The sequence below is a fragment of the Babylonia areolata genome, chromosome 5, assembly GCF_041734735.1.
Source record: "Babylonia areolata isolate BAREFJ2019XMU chromosome 5, ASM4173473v1, whole genome shotgun sequence".
Taxonomy (NCBI): Eukaryota; Metazoa; Mollusca; class Gastropoda; order Neogastropoda; family Buccinidae; genus Babylonia; species Babylonia areolata.
The window spans coordinates 42,983,089-42,997,189 of NC_134880.1; the positions used below are offsets into that span (position 1 = coordinate 42,983,089).

The following is a 14,101-nucleotide window of genomic DNA, read 5'->3' on the forward strand; positions in this document are numbered from 1 at the left end:
CCCCTTCACTGTCACACCATCACCCCTCATCACACCATCACCCCCCTTCCCCCACCATCACACCATCATCCCCCTCCCCCTCACTGTCGCACCATCACCACCCTCCCCATCACTGTCACACCATCATCCCCCACCGTCACACCATCATCCCCCTGCCCCTCACTGTCACAACATCACCCCTCATCACACCATCACCCCCCTTCCCCCACCGTCACACCATCATCCCCCTCCCCTTCACTGTCACACCATCACCCCTCATCACACCATCACCCCCCTTCCCCCACCATCACACCATCATCCCCCTCCCCCTCACTGTCACACCATCACCCCCATTATACCATCACCCCCCTTCCCCCACCATCACACCATCATCCCCCTCCCCCTCACTGTCACACCATCACCACCCTCCCCATCACTGTCACACCATCACCACCCTCCCCCTCACACCAACGCTCCCCTCCCCCTCACTGTCACACCATCCCCCTCCCCCTCACTGTCACACCATCACCACCCTCCCCCTCACTGTCACACCATCATCCCCCTCCCCCTCACTGTCACACCATCACCACCCTCCCCCTCACTGTCACACCATCACCACCATCCCCCTCACTGTCACACCATCACCACCCTTCCCCTCACACCATCACCACCCTCCCCCTCACTGTCACACCATCACCACCATCCCCCTCACTGTCACACCATCACCACCATCCCCCTCACACCATCACTGCCCTCCCCCTCACCGTCACGCCATCACACCCCCTTCCCTACCTCGCTATCAAATCACACATCATGCCCTCTTCACCACACGGCCTGTTACATCACCTCCCCCCTCCTCCACCTCACTATCACATCACACATGTCCACCCTTCACAACCCCACCCCACCCCCTACCCTGGCCGTCACATCATCACAGGGACAGATCCTCCTCCCCATCATAGTTCTCCTCATCATCACCAGAGCCATCGTCGTCGCTGAGGGAGGCCATGTCCGGGTCGTCAAACATACAGGAGGCACCGGCCACCTTGGGGAACACATCCTGACTGCTGTCCTCCAGGCTGTCCAGGCCTCTGTTACACACATTGACACACATTAACACACACACATTAACACACACATTGACACACACATTCAAACACACATTAACACACATATTGACACACACATATTAACACACACATCAACACGTACATGAACACACACATTGACACACATATCAACACACACACTGACACACATTGAAACACACATTAACACACACATCAACACATACATTAACGCACATTAACACACACACACATATCAACATGCACACACACACACAATAACACACACACACATCAACAGACACACGCACATTAACAGACACACAAAATCAACAGACACACATTAACACACATATTGACACACACACACACATCAACACACACACACACATTGACACATCAACACAAATACATTGACACACACATTAACACACACATTAACACATCAACACATACACATCAGCACAACACACAAACATTAACACACACACACACACGCATTAACACACATTAACACACATACATTAACACATTCACATCAACACACACACATTAACGCACACACACACACACATCATCATCATCATCATCACTCACACACACATTAACACACACACATCAACACACATTAATACACACACAACACAATCAACACACATATTTACGCACACATTAGCACACACACATTCACACACACACATACATAAACACGTCAACACATTCACATACACACATGCACACACAAACATACACACACACACACACACATACAGTCACACACACACACACACACACACACACACACACACACCACCCCATCCCAACCCACCCCTACCCCCATACAAGTACAGACTTGATGGAGACAGGTGCGTGACATACCCAAAGTCAGCAACAGATGCACCGAAGTCTGGCAGTTGCTGGTCCAGACCAGTGCAGGTCTTGGCCAGTCTCAGCAAGCCTTCACACATCTTGTGGCCCATCTCCTCCAACATGCGACTGTTGATGTGCTGGTCCTGTACACAGGCACGGTGTGTAGTGTGAAGTGTGTGTGGTGTGTGTGTGTGTGTGTGTATGTGTGTGTGTGGGTGTGCCAGTCTCAGCAAGCCCTCACACATCTTGTGGCCCATCTCATCCACCATGCGACTGTTGATGCGCTGGTACACAGGCATGGTGTGTAGTGTGTGTGTGCTGTGCGTCTGTGCGTGATCAGAATGTGATGTGTGTGTGCTGTGTGTGTGTTTGCATATAATGTGTGTGTGATGTTGTGTGTGTGTGTGTGATGTGTGATGTATCTGTGTACATGTGTGTATGTGTGTGTAAATCTCTGTGTGTGTGTATGTGTGTGTGTGTGTGTTTGTGTTTGTAAGCCAGTCTCAGCAAGCCTTCACACATCTTGTGGCCCATCTCCTACAACATGTGACTGTTGATGTGCTGGTCCTGTACACAGGAATGGTGTATAGTGTGTAATGTGTAATGAGTAGTGTGTGTGTGTGTGGTGTGTGTGTGTGTGTGTGTGTGTGTGTGTGTGTGTGCGCGCAGGCACACGCGTGATCAGAGCGCCATATGTGCGTGCATGCGTGTGTGTGTGCACACGTGTGTGTGTGCGTGCTCATGTGTGTGTGTGTATGTGTGTGTGTGTGTGTGTGTGTGTGTGTGATGTGTGATGTGGGTGTGGGTGTGTGTGTGGGTGTGTGTGTGTGTGTGTGTGTGATGTATGACGTGTGATGTGTGTGGGTGTGTGTGTGTGTGTGTGTGTGTGTGTATGAGTGTTTATGAATCTCTGAATGTGTGCGTGTGCGTGTGTGTGTATGTATGTGTGTGTGTGTGTGTGTGTGTATGAGTGTTTATGAATCTCTGAATGTGTGAGAGTGTGTGTATGTGTGTGTGTGTAAGAGTGAATTTGTATGCATGTGTGTGTGTGTGAATCTCTGTGTGTGTGTGTGTGTGTGTGTGTGTGTGCATCTGTGTGTGAATCTCTATGTGTGCGCGTGATCAGTATGTAAAGCATGTGTGACCGTCATCAGTATGTGAAATGCGCATGAACACATAAACACACGTGAATGCACACAGACACACACAAGCGCGCCATTACCTTGTACTTGCCCTGGTCACAGCCGCAGTAGCTGCTCTCCATGGTGTAGCTGCGCACCACCCCGATCTGTCTCCACACCACCACACGGGCCGTTGCCTCCTTGGGCCGCTCCACCACAAAGCTGCAGTTCTGCAGGTAGAACAGCGGGCTGCTCAGGTGCAGGATGCGCGGCAGAGTCTGCAACACACACACACACACACACACCACCACCACCGTAGTGTAGGGACCATGGATCAAAGTAGCGGTAAATGACGGGCTGGAGCTGTGCCAGTCAGGGTTTATCCCCAGGGAACGCTTCGCTAGCTGGAGTGGTCTAGCCCAGATACTGCGAAATGAAGGTCCTTTTTATTTCTTATTCTTTTTTTTTTTTTTGGATTTAGTGCTTCTTCCTGCAGATCCCCCCCCATAGTGACAGACTAATCAGCAAATGACTGGTCACTCCATGGAAGGAGGGAAGGAACACTACACACACACACTGACCTTGAACCCGCTGTCCTCCAGCCGGTTGCCAGTGCTGGCAGGGTTCTGTGTGTCGTTGGGCATCCACGACATCTGTGGACTGCAGCCGTACATGAAGATGTTCTTCCTCCGCGAGTGGCCGTGGTAGTCACAGTACACCTGGAACATCACAACACCCTCACCTGTACACACCTCCCACCTGTCAGTGACTGTACACACCTCTCACCTGTCACTGACTGCACACACCACTCACCTGTCAATCACTGTACACACCTCCCACTTGTCAGTCACTATACACACCTCTCACCTGTCACTGACAGTACACACCTCTCATCTGTCACTGAATGTACACACCTCTCACCTGTCACTGAATGTACACACCTCTCACCTGTCACTGACAGTACACACCTCTCACCTGTCACTAACTGTACACACCTCTCACCTGTCACTGACAGTACACACCTCTCACCTGTCACTAACTGTACACACCACTCACCTGTCAATCACTGTACACACCTCCCACTTATCAGTCACTGTACACACCACTCACCTGTCACTGACTGCACACACCTCTCACCTGTCACTAACTGTACACACCTCCCACTTGTCAGTCACTGTACACACCTCTCACCTGTCACTGACCGCACACACCTCTCACCTGTCACTAACTGTACACACCTCCCACTTGTCACTAACTGTACACACCTCCCACTTGTCAGTCACTGTACACACCACTCACCTGTCACTGACTGCACACACCTCTCACCTGTCAATCACTGTACACACCTCCCACTTGTCAGTCACTGTACACACCACTCACCTGTCACTGACTGCACACACCTCTCACCTGTCACTAACTGTACACACCTCCCACTTGTCAGTCACTGTACACACCTCTCACCTGTCACTGACTGCACACACCTCTCACCTGTCACTGACAGTACACACCTCTCACCTGTCACTAACTGTACACACCTCCCACTTGTCAGTCACTGTACACACCTCTCACCTGTCACTAACTGTACACACCTCCCACTTGTCAGTCACTGTACACACCTCTCACCTGTCACTGACTGCACACACCTCTCACCTGTCACTAACTGTACACACCTCCCACTTGTCAGTCACTGTACACACCTCTCACCTGTCACTGACTGCACACACCTCTCACCTGTCACTAACTGTACACACATCCCACTTGTCAGTCACTGTACACACTACTCACCTGTCACTAACTGTACACACCTCCCACTTGTCAGTCACTGTACACACCACTCACCTGTCACTGACTGCACACACTACTCACCTGTCAACCACTGTACACACCTCCCACTTGTCAGTCACTGTACACACCTCTCACCTGTCACTGACTGCACACACCTCTCACCTGTCACTGACAGTACACACCTCTCACCTGTCACTGACTGTGCACACCACTCACCTGTCAATCACTGTTCACACCTCCCACTTGTCAGTCACTGTACACACCTCTCACCTATCACTGACTGTACACACCTCTCACCTGCCACTGACAATACACACCACTCACCTGTCACTGACTGTACACACCTCTCACCTGTCACTGACTGTACACACCTGTCAATCACTGTACACACCTCTCACCTGTCAATCACTGTACACACCTCTCACCTGTCAATGACTGTACACACCTGTCACCTGTCAATGACTGTACACACCTGTCACTGACTGTACACACCTCTCGCCTGTCAACGACTGTACACACCTCTCACCTGTCAGTAACAGTACACAGGTAAGATCAAACCAACTTCACCTGCCACTGACGCTAAAGGCGTGTTCACTGAGCAGTGGAATGGACGCTCTAAAAAATGTCCAGAAAGAACATGTAAAAGAGGGACGCTCTAAAAAAAATGTGCAGAAAGAACACATGAAAAACAGCGAAAATCCTTCAACACAGTTTCAGTATGATGATAGCGGCGTCGGTTACAAAGAAGAGCTTCTCTCCACCACTTCCTGGCCCAGATTATGATCAGAAGGTATGCCTTCCAAAACAAATTTGAAAACCCAACAGGCACTTGGGTGTGAGGAATGAGTGAATGAATGATACTCTTTATTGAGGGAAGTGGAATAAGCAAGGACATGCTTTTTTTTTTTCATCCACCCCTTAAAACAAAGAAATTAAACAAGCACACAAAAGAAAATAAAAATACAATGCTACTACTACTACTACTAATAGTAATACCAATAATGATAATGATAATAATAATAATAAAGAAGAAGAAGAAAATTTTGCCTGGTATTCTAACAGTTCTAGTTTAGGTAGAAAGGCATCATCCTTATGGTCCACTTAGCATATCTATTTGACTGCAGTCTTCCTCCTCCTACCCACTTTACCTTCTACTGAAATCGTCATCTACTATTGTGTGTAAGCCTGTGGATGGGTGTTTACTGTGTGTGTGCACTATGCGTGTATGCGCTTGTGCGTGTGTGTGTGTGTGTGTAGGGCATCTTTTGTTCAGTGTGTGTGTGTGTGTGTATGCGTGTATGTGTGTTTGTGTGTGTAAGTGATTGCTCATATCTGCAATTTATAGATTTGTCTTGGTGGATGTTGATACACATATATCTGTTGTTGTTTCATGTGCAGAGGTATGTTATTATGCACTGTTGTATTTGTACTGTTTCAGGTGAGGCGCTTAGAGCCCAATATATGGTGTGTTTGCATCATATAAGTACTATCTATTATCATTTATTATTTTATTATTACTATTATCAGTAGTAGTATGCCTGCTCTTGTACGTAGGTGTGCAGAGCTGTAGGTTTGATTAAAGTCTGGGACACCCAGGTAAGAGCCTCTTGGATCGCCCCCACCCCCACCCCCTCACCCCCTCATCCCCACCCCCTCCTAAAGGTGTGTCAGCCATCAGAGGGTGTGAGGGGTGTGTACCAGAGGTGACTTGTTGACGGCCGACAGGTACTGCAGCAGACCCTTGGTGTGGTAGATGGTGGGGTGGAGGCGGGGGCAGGGCTTCAGCCATCGACGATTCAGGTCCTCCGCCACCAGGGAACTGCGGTGACTGCAATGCCAAACACACCGCCACTGACTGCACCATTTTTTTTTTTTATCACTGTTGTACTCTTGTATACATTTACCCCGACCCCCTCGCACACACACACACAAAATTGCACCCTTATGCCCAGTTATACCCCCACATGCACACCTGCGCCCTATTACACCACCTACACATAATAAATGCACACTTGTGCCAAATAACGCACACATAACATACATAAACACGCAGCACACTTTTGCCCATAACTATCACAAAAACATGTGCACAGCTACACCCCTACAGTATACACAAACGAATACCCACAACCTTCACACACAATTAAGCACACACATAAACAAGCACAGTTGGAAATGTACTTGGGTACACTTATTCTCTCTTATGCACACACGCACGCACACACACACACTCACAAACACACATTCACACACACACACACACAAACACACATTCACACACACACACACACAAACACAAGCACATTCACACACACACACACACACACACACACACACACACACACACACTGACTTTCCATTGATGACGCCATCAGGGTTGAGCATGGGTACAATCTTGAAGATGTAGCGTTCCCTCAGCTGCTGAGCTGCTGGCTTGTTGCTCATCAGAAAGTCCACTGTGCCTGGTACACACACACACACACACACACTGTTATCTCCACTCTGCTGCTACTGCACTGTTATCTCTTTTGTCAGTTGTAAGGTGTTTTTCCTTTACTAATCAAACTGTCTGTTGGGTTAAATAAACTGTCGCTATGACAGTTTTCAGTAATACTCCTTGTTGGGTTAAACACACTGTTCCCATAATAGTTTTGACAGTTTTCAGGACACTCCATATTGGGTTAAACAGACTGCTCCTTTTACAGTTTTTAGGATACTCCATGTTGGGTCCAACAGACTTCCCATAATAGTTTTCAGGAAACTCCCTGTTGGGCAAAATAGATTTTTCCTATAAGTTTTTTTTATGTTACTTCATGTTGGGTTTAACTCACTTGGGACGAATAGTTTTTTCCTTTGTTTTTCCCTACAGACGACCCATTAGTTAGGGTTAGGAAAAAAATCACAAAAAATACAAAACATAAAGTAACTGAACGAAACTCGCTGTACCTGACACACCGACCCCTCTCCTCACATCATGTGTACGCCCACCACCCTCCCTCTTCACAGCTTTCAGAAGCTGAGTCACTGTCAGTACCTTCTTGCTGGCAGCTTTCTTCACTGCAGATACTTTATTCAAAGTCTTCATCATCCTCGTCAATGTCGAAACCTTCAGTATGAAGCATTTCAATCATTTCAGCAGCAGTAAAAGCCGCTGTCGTGAACTATTTTGCTCCAAAAATTTCCAGTTGTATCGCCTGCGACTCCATTTTTGGTATGTATGTGGATTAGCTTGTCATGTAGGGTGCTGAAGTCAAACTGTCACCGCAGAGTGTGTTGTTACAGAATCTCATGATGAAACTTTCCATTCGACCCTTGACACATTTGCAATGCCCGGTATAGCTGTGTTGTTATGCTACCCCATGAGAATAACATGGAAAAAATTTTAACTGTTCCGTCATCCGTAGTGAGTCGAACAGAAGGTTCCTTTAACAGTTTTTATGAAACTCCCTGTTGGGTAAAAAAACAACAACAAAGTATAGCCTTATCATCCGTGAAATACAGCATACCTTCAAGGTGATACGCATTGACCCTCTTAAATGTATTCTGGCCACAGTGGAACACCAGGAAGAGTTTCTGTGTGAACTATGTGAATGGAAGAGGGTGAAAGGAGGGCTGTACAGGCACTCACCTTTCATGACCCAGCTGGAGTTGCTCTCCCCCGGATGCACTCTCCCACTCAGGAAAATGTACGGCCTGCTCCCTGTTGCACACATGTTCAACACGGTCACCAACATCATCATAATCATCATCACTGCAACATTCACACCTCTATTCTCAACAAGAGTCATGTGAAAGATAACTTTTGGATTCAAATCACACACACACACACAAACACTCACACGTGCATGCACACACACACACACACACACACACACACACACAGAGGCATACCCACACATATCCATGTACATATGCATGTACGTATATGCACACACACACATACACCCCACACACACATGTGTGTGCGTGCTCACACACACACACACACTCAAACTCACGCATATACACACACATAAACACACACACTTACAAACACACCCACCCCTTGACACCTACCCCCACTCACACCCTCATCCATAAACACACACACACACACACACACACACACACACACACACCACACCACCCATCCACCAACCCAGACACACACGCACCCATCGACATCCCCCCACCCTCCCCCCACACACACACCTACCCACAAACACAAACTCACCCCCCCACATCCTCCCCCCACGCACACAAACACACACACCCACACCCATCCACATCCACACCCCTGCACCTGCACCTGCACCTACACCCACCCACACCCACCCCTCTCCCATGCCCCAACACCCACCGCCCCCCTCCACCCCACCCACACACACACAGACATACAGAGCTCCTCCACATGCTGTCGCTGTGACCCGCGGGGCTGTGCAGTGATGGTCAGCAGGGGCACAGCGTTGCTGGACAGCGTCTCACACAGCACCTGGTGCCGGAAAAACACCTGGCTCTGGTCCACCTGACCCTCCCACTGGTACAGGTGAGTCTGTACACATGTACACACATGTATCAATACACACATGTACGTACACACACACACACACAATGTATCAATACATGCATATACACATATAAACACACATACATGTATACTGCACACACATATGCATCACCACACACACACACACCAGCACCAGGCTTTCCCAAATGGCATGAGGCCCGGCTCGCTCAGCTTATATCAGACATTGGCATAAGCTTCAGTTGGGCCAACAGCAAAGCGAGAGCTGTATGATGATTGGGTCTCTATTGCAATAGGAATTCATTTACAGCTTAGTCTTTTGTGAAGGACTATGACTTTGCTACCTCATCATCTGCACCGTTTCAGTGGCATTACTCCCACGCCGCTCATTTAGATTCCCCCATACACGGCCACACCCGAGTTCGTCCGTCACAGTTCCAGCGTCGACAGTCCACAGGGAACCATTGATGTGAGATCGCCAGGAGGCCACACACCAGAGGAGACCCTGCACTGCTGGTGAGTCACTTTGATGGCGTTCAGTGGTGCCTGTTCTGATTTAACGTACTTAGGACACCACCTACTACGCCCCCTACTATGGACAATAATGGCTTAGTCGCGGAGCCAGACTGAGTGAGCGTCCCTCCCAGAGTGGAGACCGCCACCACGTCCCTCAAACAACAGCCCCCAATGAACCCGCCGACACTGATGACATTGACAGGACTCACCCCAAGCTCAGAAGTGGAGGGGTATCGAAACTGAGGTCACCATGAGAGCAGGGCATGAAAGGCCACAGACTTTGAGACTATTTTGTTTATACTGATGACAATGAAGGAGGAGGAGGATGACGATGATGATGACGATGTTGCTATGGAGGTCCACTTTGGTTTGGGACTGCGTGACAAGGCTGTACTCTATGCTTCCTGTCATAATATCCCGGCGTTAACCAGGCCTGAGAGATACAGACACTTGCAGTGTTGGTCAGGCAATTAGAGCAACACACCCAAAGACGCATCCTTAAGTGGATGACACTCGACTGTGTGGTCCCAGTCTCCCCATTTAAGCCCACAGCACACTCAACTCTGGGTAGGAGCCGGCCACGGGCCGAAAAAACCCACCTCCGCTGGGATTCGAACACGCGTCCTCCCAGCCGTCAGTCCGCCATGCTAACCACTTCGCCACGGCGGCTGGTTGAACTGGTTCTCTGTGCTGCAGCCTTTGGGGCAAGTTGGCCTTTGAAGGCCATCCCAAATGCTGACTGTCATAAAACCATCTTGGCAGAGAGAGGGGGGATGTAACTTGGACAAGAAACTCTCCCCTATAATCAAATTCTAGCCCAGATAGTCAAGACATCAACTGTCTCCATTGCTGTTCTGATGGTCATGGGTGGACACGACTGACTATCATATATGTGTTCACTGCAGACATTTTCAGAATGCCCCAGAGACCCACATCATGAGCATGCTGGGTGTCCTTTCCATTCTCAAAGCGACAGGGACGCAAACCCTTGTATAATCAGAAGCATTGGTGGGAACAATGTAACAGACAGAACACAGACATATGTAGGGTTGTAAGCCCATGATTTCTCACAATCCCACAATTTCTCTCACTCTGAGAGAAATCGTGGAATTGTGAGAAAGTGTGGTCGTTTCCTTGCCCACGTTTTCTCTCAGTTGTGAGAAATCGTGGGGGGCCCTTTATTTTCATCAAAAATATTTCATTTAACATCAGAGTTGGTTTCAAGTCTTTTCCCAAAGTGAGAGAAATTGTGGGACTGCGAGAAGGGCTTACAAGGGCTGACCCTGAGGGTGATGGTTAACACACACAATACAGACATAGGGCTGACCCTGAGGGTGGTGTAGGTGTAGGGGTAGTGGTAGGCCAGGTAGCAGACATCACAGTTGTGGGGGAACTGGATGGTGAAGGTGGTGGTGTAGTAGGCCTTGCCCTTCACCCCCCCAGTAGTCTGCGAGGAGCGCAGGAAGTGGTTGCGGTAATAGCAGATGTCCTTCCCCACCCGCATCCACCCCCCACGGCCTGCCATCGCCTCCGTCACCGACAGCATCAGCGGCTGCATGCCTGTGGACATCCGACATTCAGTCATGTTGCTTATAGTCCAGCCTGTGGACATCCCACATTCAGTCATGTTATTTACAGCCCTGTGGACATCCCACATTCAGTCATGTTGCTTATAGTCCTGCCTGTGGACATCTGACATTCAGTCATGTTGCTTATAGCCCTGCCTGTGGACATACCACATTCAGTCATGTTGCTTATAGCCCAGCCTGTGGACATCCCACATTCAGTCATGTTACTTATAGCCCTGTGGACATCCCACATTCAGTCATGTTGCTTATAGCCCAGCCTGTGGACATCCCACATTCAGTCATGTTGCTTATAGCCCTGCCTGTGGACATCCCACATTCAGTCATGTTACTTATAGCCCAGCCTGTGGACATCCCACATTCAGTCATGTTGCTTATAGCCCAGCCTGTGGACATCACACATTCAGTCATATTGCTTATAGCCCTGTGGGCATCCCACATTCAGTCATGTTACTTACAGCCCATCCTGTGGACATCAAACATTCAATCATGTTGCTTATAGCCCATCCTGTGGACATCCAACATTCAATCATGTTGCTTATAGCCCATCCTGTGGACATCCAACATTCAATCATGTTGCTTACTGCCCATCCTGTGGAATTCAGACATTCAATCATGTTGCTTACTGCCCATCCTGTGGACATCTGACAGACTGAATTATATTGCTAAAGGCAAATCAAGATCAAATAAGTATGTTAATGATCCTGTAATCCATGTCAGTGCTCAGCGACATGCAAGCATTTGAGTTTCTATACTTAGTCAATGAGCATAAGAACTGGAGAGCACATGGCAATTCACCTGCTCATTTGTTAAACATTTCTTTTCAAAATTTTCAAAGCTCTGCACAGTTATCTCTTAAATGTTTTATCTCACTGGTAACTGTGCACAATACTAGACTTTCCTCCTGAAGCGCCACATCACCGACGTTCATCACAGAACTACAGAATGAGGACAAGCAAAAGGCAGCCACTGACCAAAGTTGAACTGACTGTTGAGCTTTTCACAGTTGACAATGTTGAAGCGATAGTTCATGTTGGCCGCCATGTTGCTGACCTCAAAGTAGAACCACTGGTGATGATGGTTGGTGTTGATGTCAGGGTTCAGGATCAGGTCGTACTCAAACTCCCTCACCTGCAGTCACAGCACAACAACTACACAGTTACAGTATAACACACATCAACTACACAGTCACAGCACAGCACACATCAACTACACAGTCAAGGCACAACACACATTAACTACACAGTCACAGCACAACACACATTAATAAACGTCATCATATAACATAAAATAGATAACATATAACTCTCTTCAGTCTGCTTCATAAAATACACAACACATCACATACAACTCTCTTCTGTCTGCTTCATAAATTCTTTGACACAGACAATGATACAAAGACAAATCACACAATACAGCACATCACAGTCACATCACAGACTGCAACACATACACTTTGACAAATCACAGACTACAACACTAAGACACATCACAGACTACAACACTAAGACACATCACAGACTACAACACTAAGACACAGACTACAACACTAAGACACAGACAACAAGTACAACACTAAGGTACAGCACAGACTACAACATGGAACAGACTACAACACATCACAAACTATGACACAAGGTCACATCACAGACTGCAACACAAACTAGGACATATCACAGACTATGACACAGACCACAACACATCACAGACTATGACACAGACCACAACACATAACAAACTATGGCACTAGGTCACATCACAGACCGCAACACAAACTAGGACACATCACAGACATCACAGACTATGACACATCACAGACTATAACACAGACCACAACACATCACAGACTACCACCTGTCACAGCCGTGGCAAACTTCCACACAGCATTCTCACCTGAATGACTTTGCGTAGGTTACCACACTCAAACTGAGCGTTGAAGCGGAGAATGCCAAATGCCCCTTCCTGTCGACCCACCCTGTCAGAGACATGACAACACCTGCTGTTCAAGGCTCTGAGAAAACGCCCCCTTTACACTCATTTCATCATCATCATGCTGTTACTACTACTAGCAACAACAACAACAACAACAATAATACTACTAATAATAACAAGATTAAGAAGGAGAAAGAAAAGAAAATAGTACCAGTATCACATACATACACGCATGCTTGCACACACACACACACACACACACACACACACACACACACACACACACACAAACAAACCCACACACAAAGGTATACAAAAGACAGAAACATCAGCCTGTGAGACAGAATTAGAGGGCAACAGAAGAGAATAAAACCAAGTGTTAGGTATTTTCACCAACCGTCTGTGTCTCACACAGCCTACAAAACACTCCCAATGGTCTGTGTCACACACTGCCTATAAAACACTCTCAATAGTACACGTCTCAAACAACCTATAAAACACTCCCAATGTTGTGTGTCTCACATAGCCTATAAAACACTTCCAACAGTATATGTCTCAGACAGCCCACACAGCCTGTAAAACACTCCCAATAGTATACGTCTCACAGTCTATAAAACACTCCCAATGGTGTATCTCCCAGCCTGTAAAACGCTCACAATGGAGTGTCCCCTAAAGCCTTTAAAACACTCCCAGTAGTATATGCCTCCCACTGCCTATAAAACATTCCCAGTGGTATGTGTC

At 47.8% G+C, this 14,101-nt stretch overlaps 1 protein-coding gene across 2 annotated transcripts in view; it reads right to left on the minus strand.

Moving 5' to 3' along the window:
• Positions 1–866: 866 nt before the first annotated feature.
• LOC143282483 (cytosolic carboxypeptidase 1-like) overlaps positions 867–14,101 on the minus strand; it is a 34,431-nt gene continuing 21,196 nt past the window's right edge. For both annotated transcript variants that reach the window (XM_076588142.1, XM_076588143.1), the window contains exons 15-25: positions 13,322–13,403; positions 12,403–12,559; positions 11,170–11,402; positions 9,200–9,353; positions 8,451–8,522; positions 7,176–7,284; positions 6,521–6,650; positions 3,619–3,756; positions 3,139–3,315; positions 1,926–2,059; positions 867–1,070 (exon numbers count right to left, since the gene is read on the minus strand). In XM_076588142.1, the coding sequence (XP_076444257.1) occupies positions 911–1,070; positions 1,926–2,059; positions 3,139–3,315; positions 3,619–3,756; positions 6,521–6,650; positions 7,176–7,284; positions 8,451–8,522; positions 9,200–9,353; positions 11,170–11,402; positions 12,403–12,559; positions 13,322–13,403 (1,546 nt within the window). In that variant the 3' untranslated portion in view covers positions 867–910. The remainder of the gene's footprint in view (positions 1,071–1,925; positions 2,060–3,138; positions 3,316–3,618; positions 3,757–6,520; positions 6,651–7,175; positions 7,285–8,450; positions 8,523–9,199; positions 9,354–11,169; positions 11,403–12,402; positions 12,560–13,321; positions 13,404–14,101) is intronic.